The sequence below is a fragment of the Polypterus senegalus genome, chromosome 17 (assembly GCF_016835505.1).
Source record: "Polypterus senegalus isolate Bchr_013 chromosome 17, ASM1683550v1, whole genome shotgun sequence".
Classification (NCBI taxonomy): Eukaryota; Metazoa; Chordata; class Cladistia; order Polypteriformes; family Polypteridae; genus Polypterus; species Polypterus senegalus.
The window spans coordinates 48427707-48449141 of NC_053170.1; the positions used below are offsets into that span (position 1 = coordinate 48427707).

The 21435-nt window shown below is 37.1% G+C and overlaps 1 protein-coding gene across 1 annotated transcript in view; it reads right to left on the reverse strand.

Moving 5' to 3' along the window:
- LOC120517195 overlaps positions 1-20843 on the reverse strand; it is a 33778-nt gene extending 12935 nt beyond the window's left edge. The window contains exons 1-5 of the mRNA XM_039739366.1: positions 19972-20843; positions 18432-18501; positions 15416-16668; positions 14098-14195; positions 2597-2694 (exon numbers count right to left, since the gene is read on the reverse strand). Coding sequence (XP_039595300.1) covers positions 2597-2694; positions 14098-14195; positions 15416-16651 — 1432 coding nt within the window. The 5' untranslated portion in view covers positions 16652-16668; positions 18432-18501; positions 19972-20843. The remainder of the gene's footprint in view (positions 1-2596; positions 2695-14097; positions 14196-15415; positions 16669-18431; positions 18502-19971) is intronic.
- Between the last annotated feature and the right edge of the window lie 592 nt (positions 20844-21435).

Consider the following 21435-nt stretch of genomic DNA (forward strand, 5'->3'; position numbering starts at 1 on the left):
GGAACAATTTGAAAAACACACCAGATCTCAATGGGGGAAAAAAAAAGTCCTGCTAGATAGCGGATACAGACTGGGTGATATGTTAGGAACGAAAGGATGCCACATCGTTTGATGGAAATTAAAATTATCAACCTACACAGGGCACCCTGAAAATCAAAGTGAAAAAAATGTGGCAGGCTAGTCTATTTTGCGGAAATTTCATTGCAGCAACTCAAAAAAATTGTACTCAGCAGTTTGTATGGCCCTCACATGCTTGTATACATGCCTGACAACGTCAGGGCATGCTCTTCGTGAGACAACGGATGCCGTCCTGGGTGATCTCCTCTCAGATCTGGACCAGGGCATCATCGAGCTCCTGGACAGACTGAGGTGCAACCTGGTGGTATCGGATGGACCGAAGCATAATGTCCCAGAGGTGTTCCATTGGATGTAGGTGTGGTGAGCGGGGGACCAGTCAATGGCATCAATTCCTTCATCCTCCAGGAATCGCCTGTATACTCTCGCCACATGATACAGGGCATTGTCATGCACCAGGAGGAACCCAGGACCCACTGCACCAGCATAGGGTCTAACAATGGGTCCAAGGATTTCATCCCAATAGCTAATGGCAGTCAAGGTGCCGTTGTCTAGCCTGTAAAGGTCTTTGCATCCCTCCATGGATATGCCTCCCCAGACCATCACTGACCCACCACCAAACCGGTCATGCTGAACAATGTCACAGGCAGCATAACGTTCTCCACGGCTCCTCCAGACCCTTTCACTTCTGTCGTGATCAGGGTGAACCTGCTCTCATCAGTGAAAAGCACAGGGCACCAGTGGTAGACATGCCAATTCAGATATTCTATGGCAAATGCCAATCAACCTCCAAGGTGCTGGGCAGCGATCACAGGCCCCATTAGAGGATGTCGGGCCCTCAGGCCACCCTCATGAAGTCCGTTTCTGATTGTTTGGTCAAAGACATTTACACCAGTGGTCTGCTGGAGGTCATTTTGCAGGGCTCTGGCAGTGCTCATCCTGTTCCTCCTTGCCCAAAGGAGCAGATACCAGTCGTGCTGCTGATGGGTTAAGGACCTTCTACAACCCTGACCAGCTCTCCTAGAGTAACTGCCTGTCTCCTGGAATCTCTTCCATTCCCTTGTGCTGGGAGACATAGCAAACCTTCTAGCAATGGCACATATTGATGTGCCATCCTGGAGAAGATGGACTACCTGTGCAACCGCTGTAGGTTGCAGGTGTCGCCTCTGCTACCAATAGTTACATTGAATGTAGCCAAATGCAAAACTAGTGAAAAAATACCATTCCTGTTTTGGGGGTCATCTCATTGTTGCCCATTTAGTGAACCTGTTAATTTCATTAACACCAAAGCAGCTGAAACTGATTAACAAAACCCTCTGCTACTTAACTGACCAAATCGATATCCCAGACGTTTCACTGACTTGATGCTATACTATGAATAAAAAAAAAAAAAGTGTTCCTTTAATTTTTTTGAACAGTATATAATGGAAAAGACTAGACACCATGAATATGAAACCTTTTTGTTATGCCATTTTCTTAAGCAAATTCTGGGGGCAAATAATCGCATAATTTGGGACTGTTGTCTACATTAGTGCAAATAAATTATGCAAGTCTGCTTCCAATACAGCTGACCTAAAAAAATGGCAGTTTATAAATTAAGATCTTAATTATAATTGCATACAAATTAATTTTATGTACAACTGAAACAAAAATGTAATAAGGGTACTAAAGATGCAAGACCATAACAATTCACATTTAACACTAACACTGAAAGAAAAAAAGAAAAAAAAAAGCACAGCCAATAATTAGGGTGTCACTCATAATGAGAGGCCAATGGCAAATTGAAAATTATTCCACAGCTTAAAAAAAAAAACAACCACACACAACTAAAACCATTGTATTTTTCAAAAACATGGCACATAGCAATATCACAGTATAAGGAACAATTACCCAACAAATTTATAGATAGAAACACTGTGCAGATAATTTTGATACAGTTGCATGTCGATTAAAAAAACTATTAGGTTAATATATGCACATACTACTAAAGGTAAGTAAATACTTTATGCAGCCAGTTTAGTTACTTTCACAAAGTCTTAAATTTTTTTATGTTATTTTCTTTTGTAGACACTATGAGCATTTTAAATACTATAAACTACATCCCTTTTCAGACTATAACTACCACCTGGTTTGTAACTTTTCCGATCCTCATGACACTGGTAGTTGGTTCACCAGTTTACATGATGCAGTGTTATGAAGTTTAAAATAAAAACCAAATGATGAAAGTGGGGTTACAAAAGGTTTTTGAATGGTGTGATTGAAAAAGGAAATCATGTGATAAATAGTAAGCAAAAGATCAGCTTCACACACATATTGCTTTTTGCAAGGTCCTCAAGGATCAACCCATGTAGCAATGACTCCAATCTAGCTTAACCCTTCTACCCAGGTAGGTACCTCACACTACACAGAGAGACAGAATTGGACATTGGGGGTGAGGGGGTTTATTGGGGGAGGGGGGAAAAAAAAGTAATAATCCAAGTTGTAGTACTAATGCAATTTACTTAAAACTTCCTTTTCTTACCTGTACTTGGTTTACTTTTATCTGAAATATGGCTTGATACACACTGCAAGTAGATCCGCTTTCGTCGTTCTAAATCGGTTTCTTTAGATACAATTTTGCTGCAACAAAGAATGTTGATGTGACAAGCAAATAAAACTAAGGTCATACAAAACGAGGAGAACAGAAAAAAAACAAACCTTGTGAACTTGTGCTTCTAGGCATAAAAGGAGTTTAAAAACCATTAATGCAATCACCACTCATTTATATTTAAAAAAGATGTTTGCTACAGTTTGCTGAAACAAAAGGATAAAAAGTCATTACATTATATACCATGCTCTATGAAGTATAAACCTGTAGAAATTATGCTACACTATGTACAAACATGATGCCATATCTCCAAAATTGTGTGCCTGGTTGGTCTTAAAGATACTGCAACACAAAAAAGTTCAGAGAACAGTTTAAAGTCCAGTGTTCAACAACAAAGGTGAAACTTTCTAGTTTAAACAAAGGTTAAAAGGATGACAAGACAGTTAGGCAACAAATCTGAATATTTAAAACACATTGTACATTTTTGAAAATATGTGGTTTGAAGTATAAAGTTAAGGCTCATGAAAACTGACATTTCTTTTAAAATGTAAAATTTTATGTAAAAAAAACTTACATTGCTGAACAGCTATTGAGTTGTTATGAGTGATATTCACCAGTTATGCGTCTTTTTTTTTTTTTTTTAAATCAAGTAACAGCACAGAGTTAAAAATGGTAAAGGTTAAAACATTCACACTTGCATTGTTTCCAAAATGTTACCTTTATTAAACTATTAATAAAACTCATAGTAGCCGTAACATTAAAAAGTGCAAACTTGGGAATGAATACAACTTATTAAAAAAATGTTTCAAAGTGAAACAAGTCAAAAAATAGTACTACAGACATTTTGACAACATTAAGAAATTAACAACAATTAAAACGGTTACTGGAAGCACTTCATGCCTGTTTGTAAATTAAAAAAAAGCCACAATGGCATCACTACAGCTTTTAAACCCAAACTTAAAAACAGGTTTGGGTGCTAAAGTAGCCATAGTAAATATAGTATTGCTCAGAAGTTTGTGATCACCCAAAAATGCATGTTTTTTTCACAGAAATTCATACCTTAACATTAAATTGATTTAATTTTTTAAATTTTGGCAATTTTTGAACCCAGAACTGAAGTTTAGGGATGCCAGTACCCTGCAACACAAGAGAACAGAATAACAGGCTTCAATGATGCTAACACAGTTATAAAGATCTAATAACCAATCAGCATTAACACCGCTACTTAAGGATAAGCCAGCAGTGTTTACCATTGGGACACTAAAGAGAACGGCTGCCAAAAATGGGGCTTTGCAGCCATATGTTAAAAATAAATTAAATCAGTCATTTCAAGCAGCAACAGCCAACCAATTGAGTAAAGCTGCACTTGTTTTGTTATACCTTTTGTGAAAGCGTTTGATATTTGGACTTCAGTCTTCACAAATTATATATTTCACGTCAATATTTTATTAATTTTCAGTGTGACATGTAAAACCCTAACCCATGGCTCTTCTCATCAAGCTACAGCTCAACCTGGCCGTAACTTTGTATTGGAGTTGAAGGAGGTGGACATTAGTCTAGCGTAGCTGAGGAATAGCAAATGCACGAGTAAGAGAGAAACCATAAGCAAAAAAACACACATTCACCTTGCCAATGATGGCAGAGGACTGATCACCAGCCAACAGCATATATAACTTTGCTAGCAACTTAGAACATAGCCATCTAATGAAGTATTGGTGTCACTGTAACTGAATGGCAATAACCTTGTGAAGGATAAATTATGACTTTCAACCTAAAAGAAAGAAATAGCAGCATTTCATACTTGCACACAGTCACACAGCAAAATATTAAGTATTGTTACACTTTTTATCTGTTCAGTACCTATTTTTCATGGAATTGATTCTACAACCTATATTACAAATGCACTTCTAGTTCACCATGACTACAGTTGAAGCCCCATTTTCACCTCTCACTCTCTGGTGCTAATAAGATGGGAACTTCATTGGCATTGGCGCCTTCGCAAGCCACTTAATTGCGAAACCAGATTAACACCCTGACAGGTTCCTGGGTAACTTTATTCATTAAAATTCTTTAACAGAACTGATCTTATTTTTAACAATTAAGCACGTAGACATCGGGGGCCTCATATATAAACGATGCATACGCACAGAAATGTTGAGTAAGAACGTTTCCACGTTCAAATCGCGATGTATAAAACCTAAACTTGGAAATGTGTGTGGCTTTATTCCATGGTACCTCATACCCTGTCGTACGCAAATTCCCCGCCTGGTTTTGCAGACTGGCAACACCCAGCGTCAAAGCAGTGGCTACTGTGGTTATCCTTTCCTTTTCCCCGACGCGGCTTTATAAATACACTGAAATTAACTGCATACTGTTTATTAGTTTATTGCATCGGATTGTAATTATCCAGTAACAATATAATGGTCCACGGAATGATCAAACTATTCTAAATACCATAGCTGCTTTAATGTTGTTACTCTCACTGCACCTTCATCTTTCAGCTGCTCCCGTTAGGGTTAGCCACATCGGATCATCTTTTTCCATATTACTCTCACTGCACCACTCAGAGCAGCTGATCGGAAAGAGAATTGTCGATATACAGCATCAAGCACACGCTGCATCAGCCATGCTTCCTATTTGAACTGCTTCTCATACGACAAACGCTTCAAACCTTTCCTGTACGGACCTCGCAGTTCAGAAACAGTTTCATCTCAAGAACTCTAAAAGCACTCAATCAGTCCATCAGCTGCTCCTTGTAGAACTGTTAGTACTTATTAGTACAGTTACCTCACTGTAAACTTGCAGTACAGTTATAATATTGCACAACCTGAGCCACTTTATAAAGAGTTTATTTACATATGATGACAATATCATTTTTAAGATGAAATGCAGCAAAATATGTTTATTATACAGATAAAACTAACTTCATTTAAATAATCTATATTGTTAATAATTAAAAGGACGGGTGTTGTTACGCTAGTAAGGATCTGGTGCTCCGCTCGCACTGTATGCTTCACTGGGACTGGCGTGAAGGATAGAATAATTAAACATGTACTACAAAGATATTTCAATATTCCTTAAAAGTTTTGAAGAATCGCGCTATAAGCTTACAGACGGCTTAACGTCCATTACAGAGCTGATTGTGTGGCGATCGGTTACTTGGAGAAAGAAAAAGGAAGGACATGAATTGGGAGGTTAGTACGTTTGAAAGAGACAGTACTGCAGGGGCGGCCTTAGGCATGTGCAAACTATGCACCTGCACAAGGCCGCCAAATCCCAGGAGCCACCACACAAATATACAGGGTGGGCCATTTATATGGATACACCTTAATAAAATGGGAATGGTTGGTGATATTAACTTCCTGTTTGTGGCACATTAGTATATGTGAGGGGGGAAACTTTTCAAGATGGGTGGTGACCATGGTGGTCATTTGGAAGTCGGCCATTTTGGATCCAATTTTTGTTTTTTCAATAGGAAGAGGGTCATGTGACACATTAAACTTATTGGGAATTTCACAAGAAAAACAATGGTGTGCTTGGTTTTAACGTAACTTTATACTTTCATGAGTTAGTTACAAGTTTCTGACCACTTATAAAATGTGTTCAATGTGCTGCCCATTGTGTTGGATTGTCAATGCAACCCTCTTCTCCCACTCTTCACACACTGATAGCAACACCGCAGGAGAAATGCTAGCACAGGCTTCCAGTATCCGTAGTTTCAGGTGCTGCACATCTCTTATCTTCACAGCATAGACAATTGCCTTCAGATGACCCGAAAGATAAAAATCTAAGGGGGTCAGATCGGGAGACCTTGGCCCACAATGACCAATCCACTTTCCAGGAAACTGTTCATCTAGGAATGCTCGAACCTGACACCCATAATGTGGTGGTGCACCATCTTGCTGGAAAAACTCAGGGAACGTGCCAGCTTCAGTGCATAAAGAGGGAAACACATAATCATGTAGCAATTTCGCATATCCAGTGGCCTTGAGGTTTCCATTGATGAAGAATGGCCCCACTATCTTTGTACCCCATATACCACACCATACCATCATTTTTTTTGTTCCAACAGTCTTCGAGGGACCTATCCAATGTGGGTTAGTGTCAGACCAATAGCGGTGGTTTTGTTTGTTAACTTCACCATTCACATATAAGTTTGCCTCATCACTGAACAAAATCTGGAAGCCTGTGCTAGCATTTCTCCTGCGGTGTTGCTATCAGTGTGTGAAGAGTGGGAGAAGAGGGTTGCATTGACAATCCAAAACAATGGGCAGCACATTGAACACATTTTATAAGTGGTCAGAAACTTGTAACTAACTCATGAAAGTATAAAGTTACGTTAAAACCAAGCATACCATTGTTTTTCTTGTGAAATTCCCAATAAGTTTAATGTGTCACATGACCCTCTTCCTATTGAAAAAACAAAAGTTGGATCCAAAATGGCCGACTTCCAAATGGCTACCATGGTCACCACCCATCTTGAAAAGTTTCCCCCCTCACATATACTAATGTGCCACAAATAGGAAGTTAATATCACCAACCATTCCCATTTTATTAAGGTGTATCCATATAAATGGCCCACCCTGTATATTGAAAATAAAACAGAAAGAGAAAATAATGACACAGCTAAAAACGCAGCGGCCAATTTTTGGCCAAAGTTATACGCTTGTGTCATGAGCACGAGGCGGCAATGTAGTGTCTGCAGCAGACGTGGCCATCCGCCATGCATAAGATACCATATTGACATTGGTGGGCGAAGGAGCCACCGATTCTTCCTCTGCCCAGGGCCGCCTAGAGCCAAACTCCACCCCCGAGTACTGCTGCAATAAATTATTTCATCGAAGGTTGCACACAATCACTGCACCACGGGGAAAGCCATGTTTAATAACGTGCTTTAACTCCTATCATCATGGAAATGATATCACGTATACATCGCAGTGTTTTAGTTATTCAGAGACTATAATATCACAAATGTACTGGATTCTGTGTCCTGTCAGAGGTAGAGAAAGTACGGAAGCACGTAGTGATTCACACACATAGAACTCAAACAAAACAAAGCATTTAATGTGCTACTTTATTTACAATGTGATTTGAGAAACTAGTTAAACGATTTTAAGATGAAGTTTATGATGTTCTACTTTAATGACAAAATAAACTACGTGATTCAAGTGGACATTGAGATTGAAGTTGACATTTCGTGCTAAACTGTGTGCCTTTTTTTTTTTCCTCTGTGCCCTAATAAGCTTTCGTAGGACACTCAGACAGTGGCTTACAACTCTCCTTTTCATGGCGACTGATATCTGACAACTTTATTTAGGGCATGTGCGACTTTGTGAACTTGAGCTTTCGAGTTTCTCAAACACGCCATGTCAGTCGATCAACTTCCTTTTGTTGTTTATACCACTATTTAAACCAACAAATAGTACATTTTTCCTTGCCTCCACTTGGTATTTACTGAAATTCTTCCATTTTCCCTCTTGCTTTTTACAGAACGCTAAGCTTAATGGCTATTTGTATTAATTTGCATATTCAAAGAGGCATAATTTTGGGAGGAGTTGGGGCGGGACAGCACGCACGTGCACGAGAGTTACTTTTCACGCTGACTGGAATTTATGTAGCGGAAGAACGTGGAAGCTGGCAAATGCACAGATTCCTGCATCTGGATTTTTCTGTGCGTAAGCACATTTCGGCTTTTGTGCTTACGTCATGTTATAGTGCAAGTTCTATGCACGGCGTTATGAACGAGGCCCCTGGTTGTTTCATGCGGCATGGTAGATCCCACAATTGATTTTGGTGCATGCGGACACTTAAACATTTCATCAAGTCATGGGTTTTGGTTGGCTAGATTAATGCCCCGATGGTATTATCTGCCACAGCTTAAAATTATCAAAAAAAATGTATTTATTTATTTTTTTTTTTTAACTACAGGTTAAAACATTTTTCGTAGTCACTTAAATGATAAATGCCTTAAGACTGGTCTATAATTATTTTTTACCTCCAGCCAGTTTAACTCTGTTAATTCATTCAGTCAAGACTATTACAGCTCTGGTGCTCCCTGAATTTTTAAACCCTTGTCAAAGTGTGCTGCCACTATGCATTACTTTTATATAATTTAAATTTTTAACTGCACATTATAAAATACTTAGTCACATTTACTATACAGCATAAGGGGATATACATTTTCAGTGCTCTAGAGTACATATTTAGTACATTATAGTTAAATTGCAGCCAAAAAGAGCACACCTCACAGAAGAGCATGCTGACATGCTAGTCTTCTTTGCAAAATATTTAGAAGTTATAAAAACTTAGTGTATTTATGGAAAAAAAATACAATGGGCACGATTTACCTTTATTCATAGACTAAGTATTTTAGTGGTCTGTTTTTACATTACGTTTATAAGCAACAACACTACCTTCTTTTGCTGATGTAAGGTTTATTTACGATTCATAAAAGATCACATTGTTTTTTGTTGAATGTTTACTTTTATGAATACTGTAGTGATTACACAACATTGCACTAGTTGTTCAATTCAGATTTAATGACATTTATAACATCTCACTGAATTACCTCAGTAAAAAGTATTTGTTAATACTTGTTAATATATTAATACAAACATATTTTTGGAATGGATTCAAAGGCCTATAGACGATTAGCCACCAACAAAATGGTTCATCCTGGCTGATAACCACTTAGAATATTCCATTTTACATTTTTGCCTTGATTCTATTACACAAAACATTAAGACAATTTTTCCTTCTAGTGGACACTTACATATATTCCGCAACAAAAAGAAAAAACACCAAACACATAGAACACAATCGAAACGAATCATGCATCATTTCCTGCACATGCACATCCAAAGCAGGATTGTGGGGTTAGGTACCCCAGCAAGCAACTGGTGCAAGGCAAGAACAATTCCTGGATAGGGAGCCAGTCCATTTCAGGGTGAACACACATATACACACACACTCAAGGAGCGAACTGAGCATCACCAGTCCACCTAACCTGTATGTATGTCTTTAAAACGTGGGAGAAAACTGGAGCAGCTGGAGAGAGCCCAAAAGGACACAGGGTGAACATGCATACTTCATGAAGAGCGCAGCATGAGCATGAACCCTGGTCTTCCTGTTGGGAAGTACCGCCAACACCACTGGACTGCTCTATACTCAATATTTAAACAAATATACTGCGAAGAGGAGTTCACAAGAGAATCCTTACAAGAAAACTGATGTTAGTGTCTAATCACAAGGCAATCGTACACCAATGTTTTCATAATAGCTTAGCTTTACAATTCAGACCCAGCACTTTAAACCATATACATTTTGTACAGAATCTTCAAAAAAACTTGTCTAAGTGTGAATGGAAGGGAAAACACAAAAGAAAATATATTTTTATATTTAATGGCTATTAATGTGGACTGTGGTGAAAGAAGAAAAAAAAAACCTGCAAACAAAATCTTACCTTCAAAAAAAGTAAAATACTACAAAACTGATGGGTCAATGACTGCATTTACAGGCACACACAAAAACCAGGATAAGGTAAGATAACCTGTTTATTTACGCAAGTCCACTTATGAAGATCTCTTTTGGAAAAACATTGATGTCATAAAAATGCTCTAAAAGGAGAACGGAACATCAGCTACTGTGAATCTGGGGAAAAAGAGAGCCAGGGTGGGAAATGTTACTTTTAAAGAAACTTTGTTACACATTACTTTTAATGGGATATCTCAAACCTTCTCCTAAGTTTATCAATATTAAATTTATCAGTTTCTGAAATACTGAGGCAGATTATTTCAGTCAGGAGAAGTAATAACATCACCACCCTAGCATTTGTCTCAGGAAACTTATCTTGTGGACATTTCCACCATTTTCGACCCATGGCTGCGGAAAGCATTTGAGAAGATAACATGCGTACAAACAGATATGCACAGACTACAAAATTCTTAACTGTAGACTAGTTAAGGATGTACATGGCCAAATAACTGGATTACTACCAGAGAAATCTGCATGTGTTAATCTGGTTTCTCCAAAACCAAAAAAAAAAACACACACCACACCAGGTTTCTCTAACCAGAATAAAGGTTTACATGGCATTTTAGAAAAAGGATTTTTTTAAACCGGATTATTAAAGCACATGTAAATGCACTCACTGACTTGAAGATATTCAGCGACAGATCCTAAGAATGCTTTATAAAGATTTACACTACAACTAAATTTATTCCTCTACTTGTGCAAACCTATAACTGGAGAAATTAATACAATAAGAAGTTTGCATTATTACAAAGCATATACTGTATACTTTATTGTAAATAACCAGAAAATAAATGGGAACCTTCTTTACTTGCATCTCCAGTTACCTTTATATCAAACACCAATTCTTTAAATAAAATGCAACTTTAAACTTCAACCTCCCTATACATATAAAGAGCACTGCCCATTTCATAATTCCAAACGTACTTCTATACAGAGTTTTATTTTATTCAAAATCCTACCTCAAAGCTGATTTCCTAGTAAAGGAATAGTCCATCCAAAAATTATTTTTTCCCCCCAGTATGCTACTACACCATGTAATTTTGCTTTGATGACCAAGAAAAATTTTCAATGTTAAGTTTTCATGGAGAACAGACATAAAATGTTTTATGATGTAAAGAACAGGATCTCAAATTATGAGGTGACCAAAATTGGGTTACGCAGAGCGATTCATAATAGTACTCAATGGGAGAATGTCACATCTGGTTTGTGGAGTGCAACAGGTCACTGTGGGAATTTCAAACAAATGCCTTTGCTCTGATACGACCTGTGCCAGTGATTCTCCAAGGGGGCCCAGCCACTGCCCCTGCAACATGACCCACTACTCCCCTGGGTGACGGTCAGTGGCAATTCTCCAAGGAGGATGGGATGATGGTCATCAACTGCTCTGGGTCTCAAAAGGCACAAAAAGGCAAAACAGGGTTGTGAAGAGAAAAAAAGTTCAAGAACCACTGATTTTAAGGAAATGCTTTTAAATGGGAAGCGACTTAATTGGAATGATGTCTAAACAGTCAAATGTGAATAAAGTTTTAATCGAGGTTTGCGGCCTTGTAATCACTGCAAAATATACAGATACAGGTACCTTTATTTTCATGTTTCCTCTCATTTTAGCATGTACAAAATAGTGGATGCTGTAATCCTGATACATTTTAAACTATTTAAAATCAGTACAACACACAAACACAAATCCTGCATGACAACACCCTAAAGCTTAAAAACTCATTAGGTATGTTTCCCTACTCAGACTTTCTAATCATTGTAATATAAAAGTTCATTTAAATTCTACCCCAAATAAGGCACAACTTTTTCAACATTTGGTTAAGTGGTCCCAATGATCACTTCATAAAAGGTTTATTTAACTCTCAAGAAGAAAATCTACGGTTTTACATTTTCAGAGGCTCATTTACAAAAAAAATAAATAAATATTACAAATAAGTGGAGTAAAGGGTAGCTATTAACTATATCAAATTATGTTCCTAACAAGGTAACAGCAAGAAAGAGAAAAACCGGCAAGTGCAGAAATTAATAACTGCTTTTCTCTGAAAGCAACTAAGGTTACACTTTTTCCACAAAAGGAAAAAAAGAGAATCCATTCCACTTGATCAGTCAGAAATGGTAAAATAGCAAGTTGAACCCTTATCTGCTTCAAAGAACATGGTCATGGAGCCAAAATTAAACAGCCAAAATGACAGACCTAAAATGATGAAACCAGGTTCTACAAAGAGATTTCTGGAAGGATTTCTCTTTATCATTTTGTAAAAAAATCCAACGGTATAAAACACCTTGATGTGATGTGGATTGAGCCATACAAGCTTGCATGGTATAGGCCAAGAGAAGGTTCAAAGTAGGTGTGTTAATTAACCACTGGTCAATTACCTAGAGTTAAGAGTTTAAATAGCATACTATTAGAAAGACATACCAGTGTGAATTTAGATTAATTGTATAATTAACTGAATTGCAATGCCTTAAGTAGACTTGCTTTGAGACTCATTCATTTAAACAAACAATGAGGGCACGATTTAAAATTGTCATATCATTTCACATCAGAAGGCAGAATAGACAGATGCCTTTAGTGAAAGCCTTGCGAATAAGCTAACTGCTGCTAGGTAAGCATATAGATTCATGCCCCAAACATCGGCAGTTAAAAGACAGTTCTTACACACTGCAATAAAATCATTTCATACTTTTAGTGTACCTGAACCCACTCTCATGGATGCATATAAAACATCAATGCAACTCTACAAAGGCATATAAAGACTTCCTTTTGTGCTCACTGCACATGTACACTTTTAACCAAAAAACAAAAAAAATTGTATAGACTGTGCCATCATCTCATATTTAAATAAGAACTACCATCTGCTTTATGCACCCATGTAGCCATGTGTACTTGGTGTAGACACACCTTGACTCCTGAGCACATAACATGCTCTTATACCTTTCTATTCAGGAGTAAAATTCTTTGTAGTAAACTGTCTATCTACATTACAGATCAAACAAAAAAATTCTTGTTGATTATAATAAAACATTTTTCTGGGAAATTTACCTTCACATTAATCTCTGTGTTAAATTGGGAGTCTCCACTTAATAATTAATTGGTATTAATCAAACAGTCTAGTATCAGTTATGAAATCCAAAATTTGTATTATAGTGATGAGCAAAACCAGATGGCATCAAAATTCAGAGCCAACTTTCTAAACCTCAAGGAAATAAGTTTCTTGCTAGCCATTACACCGTTGGTTGAAGTGCTATCAGTCCTAAGATGACACATTATTATTGTACCTGTGTTTCAGCAAATTATTTTAAGTATTACGGTGCTTGGCAACACAAGCCAAAAAAATACAACTTCACAACTTTGCAGAAAATTTCTCCTGCAATAAAACTGGAGCAAAACTGCAATTACCTACTTTATATTAACAGGAAAGTAAAAGATTAATCTCAGACAACTTCCTTTATGAAGAATTACTGCAGTCCCTCTGATCAGGAAAACAAAAATCTCATCATTTTGCAAAAAACAACTATTCACCAAAATATTTTCCTGTAATATTTGCTTAACTGTGAAATAATATCTAAATACAAAATTTGAAAAATGTATATCAAGTTAAAAATGTCACTGAACAAGAGCATATAGGATTTTGGGTTAACTAAAATCATCACCTAAAAAGCAAAAAAACAAAGTTATCATGCTGACTCATGTACTATATATACAGATTTTACATCACAGAATTCCAATACCCATTTTGCCAATACACAAAAAAAGATCAGATTCTACATGCTGCTAGAAAATTCAAATTTAAAACAGTCTAACATTGGAGATTCACTAATACAGTGTGTTCAGTGTTTATTTTTTGGTTGGTGAACTGGTGAAAAATTCTTAAATTTCAGAAAGCATTATATATTTGATCTACCTTTCTTTTGCAAGAACGCTGCACAATTTCATTTTTTCTTTGTTCTCAATATTTCCAGCAGGCAAGCTCTTCGTCTTAGTTTCCGTGACAGATTTCACCTAACAGACACACAGGTAACCAATTAAATATATAAACAGTTCTACTTAAACAGCTTTACTCAGTAATAACTTTGGCATTTTATAAATACAGTTTTCTGAAAGGATACTGTACACTTCTGTCCTATTAAACACCATTGTGTACGGTGTACACAACAATCATGAGGACAACTTCAATTTGTTTGTTTTCACACAAATTACAAATCAGCTGTGTCAGGGAAAATTAGATACAGGGTTAATTTCACAAACACTAACCATATATCAAGTAATCAACTAAAAGAGCAAAAAACACAAACCAGAAGCAATTGGGGTTGAATAGATGTTTTACTTACAACAGGCATAATTTAGCCCAAGCACCAACTTAATGCCAATATCAATGTGCTCTTCAATTTTGAACTACATCAAATGTAATTTCTCAAACTGAAAACTAAAGTAACTATTTGGACAATACTCCTCCTGTGCCCTTTGACTTTTTTTATGTACAATGACAGGAAAACACAGGGTGAGTCAAAATTATATTAACACTAATGTTACTGCTATGTATATATACACTTGTATACAATGTATGTGCCACATATGGTACATGTGTTGAACATGATGGCGAACAGTTTGAGACATTCCTGTTAATCACTTTGCACATATAAAGTATGTTTTGTGAAAAAAAAAGTTTCTGCCATTCAAATGTTAACATAATTTTGACTCACCCTTTACATTTATTGTCACTGTGACATTAACATATACATATATTTTTATCAAATACTGAAGACATGTAAGGAACACTCGTCCAGAACCTCTATATATTTCAATTTTTACATATGTGGGGAGAATCACATTTGAACCTTTTAACAAGGAAGAGCTGCTCTAAGAAAATAAATCACTTGTAAACTGAAAGGTGCCTCACAAACTCATAAGACTGTATAAAGGTATATCAAATCAGAAGACCAAAAACAGTGCAAGGATCAGGGTTACCTTAATTATAGAAAGATGCTTGCTAAGTGTTAGGAAGACTTTTGTGTACATTCTAATACTCTTTTTAAACACGAGAGGGAAGGAGTATAGGAAGCATTTGATACAGGTGTATACATGATATCATGAGGTAAAGTGTCTGTCAGCTCTCTTTCCAGGAACAATAAATGTGCATTATATATAACAGCATAATTTTGCTAAAACAGAATGTCTGACCTTCTCAGCAAAAAATACAAACTGTGAAACTGCTCTTTTACCTTAGATTGGCTGTCTTTAACTTCATTGCATACGAGGTTGTTCTTCAAGTGAAAAAAATCAGAAGGATGTTGATTCTCCAGGTGAAGATGATCTCCAGGTTCTCGTACACCATTACACTTATTTATTAAGTGTTTTTCTTCAGGGATTTCCAATATTTCATTATCATCCCGCAAACAAGTCTTACATACCGATTCTGGCAACTGCGATTCAGGAATTGCACCATTAGATGCTTCCGCAGAATCCAATTTTAGTACACTAGAAGGTATATCAACAGACTTATATGCAGTTTTAGCAATGTTGCTTTTTTCAAGAACTTTCTCAACATCTCTATTTTCTTGATTGACAGGAGGTAATGACTGACTCACTGTATTATTTTCATTATGTGCTTTATTAGGTTCTATACAGCCCTGTCCCTGTTCACCTAACAGATCCTCGTATTTACTTTCTATCTGACAAACAACTTCATTAGAGGAGTCTCTCTCATTATCGTTAACTGCATTATTTAAGCTTTCTTCAAAAAAACTGCAACAACTTTCTATAAACTCTTCTATGCTTTCATTAGCATCATCGATAGTAGGATTTACAGACACAAACTGATCAATCTCATTTTCAAAATGCAGTTCTGGTTCTGGACTAACAGCTGACACTGTGTGAAATAAATTTTTGGCCAGGTTTTCACTGGATTTATTTAATTCACTATTTCCTAATGTTGGACAACAAACATTTACTCTGCACTCTCTACTTATTAGTAAGTTTACATTATCTTTCGGAGCTATTTGAGTTAACGTTTTAATATTTAAAAATCCATTTTTAAGATTTTTGTCTGATAAATCTGTGCCATGTTTGTTCTCTTCTGAAAAAGATTCAAAAGAATCCAAAACACAGGCCAAATCAGGAGAGAAAGGAATAACTTTATCTGGATTTTTTGGAGAACTACAACAGGGCGGAGATAAAATATCTTTGGTTAAAGGAGAATTAATTGATTCATCTAAAACAGAATCATCAAGTCGCCTTTTTCTACTGGCAGATCTACTGGCAGAAGTGCTATACTTTAAATTGTCAATTGTGCTGGATGGGGACTTCTGAAAAGCAGAATCATAGCTGCCATTTCTTTTTTCAAATAAAAAAGTTCCATAAGCTTTCCCTGTCATACTTAGAGGGCCAAACTTCAAGTTGCCCGTTTCATCCAGCCTTCTGTACTTAGGAAGAGAGCCAAGAATCTGTTCTTCATCCATTGTTTTGAGTACTTGTCCTAAAGAAACAAAAAAACAATTTATTGTCTAAAGCATTTTAATGAACTAACAGCTGAAACTTTCAAGAAAATTTGATTATGAAAATGTGTATACAGTACATGATACTAAGGATATTTTCTAAAAAAGTGATACTTTTTACACCACTGAAAACTCTGCAAACACATTTCCAATATACTAATCAACAGTTACATTATGACTGTAATACAAAAACACTATGCCAACATCCAAAAACCATCAGAAAAAATGCTGCATATTAATACAGAGGTAGAAAGTGAACAGGAGCTGAAACTAGCTAGGAGTACTAATAAGCAGTATGGTTATTGTAGGCATGTCAACAGAGGCACAGATCAGAATCAGAATTCACTTTATTGGCTAAGTACACTAATGTGTACTAGGAATTTGCATTTATAGTATTGGTGCAATGCACAAGCATAACACAGAAAACAAAAAGATAAATAAGTATAAATATGATTGAAGCAGTATACAAGGACAGAAAAAAAAAAAAAAAAAGGAAAGAGACACAAGATTAAAAAGGTCCAGGCAGTATAGTGTACAGGTAAACACAGATACAGAGTAGAAGCTGAAACCTGATTAGTTAGAACTGCACATGGAATAAAAAAAATAAATTGTTTAGGCGACACATTGGTTTACCATTCACTGCACAAAGACGCTTGCCCGAGGGCACTCTTTGAAACAGGTGATGCATTGGGCAAGTCAGATTAGCAATGATCTTTGTGGCCTACTGCCTCACCCTGGACTCATCTAGGACTTGAACATGAGGTTAAGTTACAGCCTATGATCTTTTCACATACTCTGATGATGCGTTGCAGATTGGCCTTAGCCTGAACATAGGGAACAAACCAGACAGTTATAGATGTTAGAATGGACTTGATAATGGTTCTGTAGAACTGAACTGATATTACTTTGGGGAAGAGTGAGTTTCCTTAGCTGATGCAGAACGAACAATCTTGGATGGGTTTTCTTAATAATAAATGTGAGGTTATTGTTCCATTTAAGGTTTTGTGACAGAACAGTACCCAGAAACTTAAATGACTGTCAAGTTGCCTTTGGCAACTAGGTTGGGGGAACTGGCAACCAAATCTTGGCTTTTAGTTGCAATGAATATCAAACACTTTAGTGGTACACCAATTTTTCTTAAGTGTAAAAGAACTGGTTGCTTTCTGCTCATTATATGCAGATTGGCATACAAGTTGCCAATGATCAGCCATCTTATCAAAATAAAATGCAAGCTGTGCATATTGCATTTCTTGGCTTTCCTTCATGCAAGTAAAATTATTAAAAAAAAAAAAAGGTGGAATGACCATCATCAGGAGGTCTGTGTGAGCAGGTTGCATCAGAAATGTTGGTCTCCTTTAGCTTAACGGTAGCATCTCATAATCAGACACCCCAGAGCACAAGTCCAAGTGGGAGACAAATGTGAGGGAGTGAAAAATCCCATAAAATCCACAGCCTCCAAAATATGTCTGAAGTGTAGAAGTACATTAAAGTGTTTTGGGATTTAAAAAAAAAAATATATATATATAAAAATATTCCAAGTCACTTATTCAGATTCTTTGGGGATCTCACACGGATCATAAATATACTGGACAAGGAGGGATCCAAACCTGAATGGGATGCCAGTCTATCAAGCATACAATGTCAACTAAATATCTGAGGTGCCGACCACCAATAGGAAAAAAACACCATCAAACAGAAGTCTACCAAGCTGGTAACTGCAAAGCAGTTTACAGATGTCACTTACCTTTCAAATCCAAATTTGAAAAATGTTTCAGAAGGAGCCTTGTATAAACAACAGTTAGGACAGCTTATATCTGTACTTTGGAAAGAGAGATAGGAACTATCAAAATCATTTACTGTCATAAAAATCACTCTTTCACAATGTAATATCATTACGATTTAACTAAATCAAAGTAGCTGCTTAAAATGTGTGTGCATACCTGAAGATGAAGGTTATCAACTAGATGTACTTCAAGACCGAACACTTCTAAAAGACGCATTTTCCAAAGTGAGACCAAGTTTTTCACCCTCCATTATAGCGTACTGGGTAGTCAGATGGCTAAGGTCGTTGCATCACAATACTCGTATTATTCCCCCAGAGCATTCGTGGATCGTGTCGATCATACACAACTCACTATTGACTTGATGGCGACTCTAAAATACGCGGTGGCCTAGGCGACTTGTCCTTTTTATGACGCAGGAATATACTCCAGCCTCCTAAATTATTCCTCACAAAAAGGCGAGCGTGCAAAATAATTAAATCGTTCCAAACTCCAACATACTGTAATTGTCCATCATAAAAACAATCTACAATCAGTCTGCTAGACTACTATACGTTTCACTTTTCGCGGCACCATAAGCTACCATGTTACGAACGGTATTTGAATTCGAATTGATGCCGACGGGGGTTGGATGGACGAAACAACATCTACAACCAGGCAAGTAAAACGCCTAGAATGCGACATTCAAATCGAATGACTTGAACGACCGTAACGTCGAGTGAAACAAAACAGCGGCACTCGTTATTTACTTGCACGCCCGGAAAATGTACGGGTTTACTAAACACTTGCACTGCATCGAACAACCCTACTAAGCCTGAAGTTTTTCACGAAGTGGATAGTAAAACTACCCGAATTACTACGTTTACAGCTTGTTAGGGTTAGTAGATAGTTTATGATTAATTAACGGCCACGCGAATATCCTTTTGGGATACGGAGGCCTGCCATCCGCACTGCACACCTGCAAGAAATTAGATATAATATTACTCAAATCCGTTAAACATCTAAAATATTTTTTGTCTATCATCTAACCGAACAAGTCACACAAGTAATAAAAAAGGCGTATTAAAGAAAAAAAAACTACTGTATATACTTTTTTTAACATTCGAATTTCTTGGGCGGACTACGTTATCAACATCCGCAACGGCCGACAAGAGTTTAATGCTGGAGAAGGAGAGTGAGGGAAGGAAAAAACACACACGTCACCTTCGGTGTGTTATCTCAGTTTTGCTTCATTTGCTCCGAGATGATGTAAACTCGAAGAAGTACAGACACCCTACGAAACACAACAACATCAATATAACTGACGCTGCACTTGCTCGCCACAAGCCAAGCAGCAAGACCCCAATTGTGTTCATTAAATGGTTTTATTTGTAATGCACTCCATTTTCTTCAGTATTTTTCACCCTCGTATTCATTAGCACCAGTTGAAGTCAATATCACCCGGACTGCAGAAATAAGTTCGTTTGAACAACATGGTGTGCGACAAACGTCCATGCCCCTTACCGTGGTTCGCTGAAACGAAACACTGCCAGCGACTCAGTTTGGAAGTTGAAAGGCAAGGTAGTCAGTTACTGTTACGGCAATAATTTAAGAAGTGGGGGGGCTTCTCGTTGGGGTGTGGCCAGTGTTCGTCAACACTATTGACCACCCTGTGGTAGCTTCGGTCACCTGGTGTTTTCTCTTTTCATACTCGCTTTTAAAAACGAACGTTGTGCACTACAGCTTAAAGTCTGTGTGTCTGTATCTGAAGAATGGCAGAACTACCAGATTTTTTTTTCTGTCTTTCTTTATTTTCAAACTAGCGCCAAGGCCAAGGTCACTTGTTGCTAATTTCTGAAGACGGGAGTTTAAAGGGAGCTCCGTATCAGCAATTAAAAGGTTGCCCGGAAGGCACAGGGAGACCTTTAAATGTAAAGCGCAACATTCCGAAGTTATCTCGGCTCCGTAAAAAAAAAAAAAACTTATCTCCCTTCTGGAGAACAATTCCCATTTTTCAACGAATAGAAATAAAACGTTTTGTCTATTGTCTTTTTTTTTTAACACAATGTGTAACCCAGTATATTTTATCCTACCATCCATCCATTATCCAAACCCTCCTATCCAGAGCAAGGTCAGGAGGAAGCTGGAGCCCATCCCAGTGAGCACTAGGTGCAAGGCAGGAACTGTCCCTGGCCAGGCCAAAACATACACACACACACAAGCTAGTTTATTCAGTAATGTTGAAATTTGTACAAAGAATTAATTTCTAAGCATTTGAGTAAGTTTGAGTTTTAAAGACCCCATTAACATATTACGCATTCCTTACATGTGAATATATCATACTTTGAGACAGATAAAAACTACTTGACACTGCATAGCTTTTTCTTAATTATATGTTCACGGCCAGAAAAATGAGGTACTACATCATGTACATAAAAATGCTAGAGAATCTGATAAATGTTTTCTTTGAATGTTATATGAAAGTGGAGGCTCAGCAGGGGTGTCCAACTCTGGTCCTGGTGGGCCACAGTGGCTGCAGGTTTTAATTCTAACCATCTTCTTAATTAATGAGCCATTTTTGCTACTGATTAATTTGTCTTGCCTTAATTTTAATTGATGTGACTCAGACCCTTTAGTTGTTTTTTTTTTCCTTAATGAGCAGCCAAACAATAATGAGACACAAAACAAACCGCCAAGTGACCAGCTAACCTGAAAATAAAGAAAGGTGAAGGTCTCAGTCATGTTGGTCTGCTCAGGTCACCAAAATATCTTGATGGTGGTCTTAGAAGAAACAGAAAATCGACAGTCTGCTGTGGCAAAATAAGAGCATGATATTCATGATATTCAATAACGGCTTTAATTAACAGCAAGAATTGGCTTCTCATTAAGAAACTGGTTGGAGTGAAATTGGCTGGAGTTTGACATTCCAGTTTAGTTGGTCATCTGTTGGCTCATTTCACATCTCATTTCTGCTTGGTTGCCATTTAA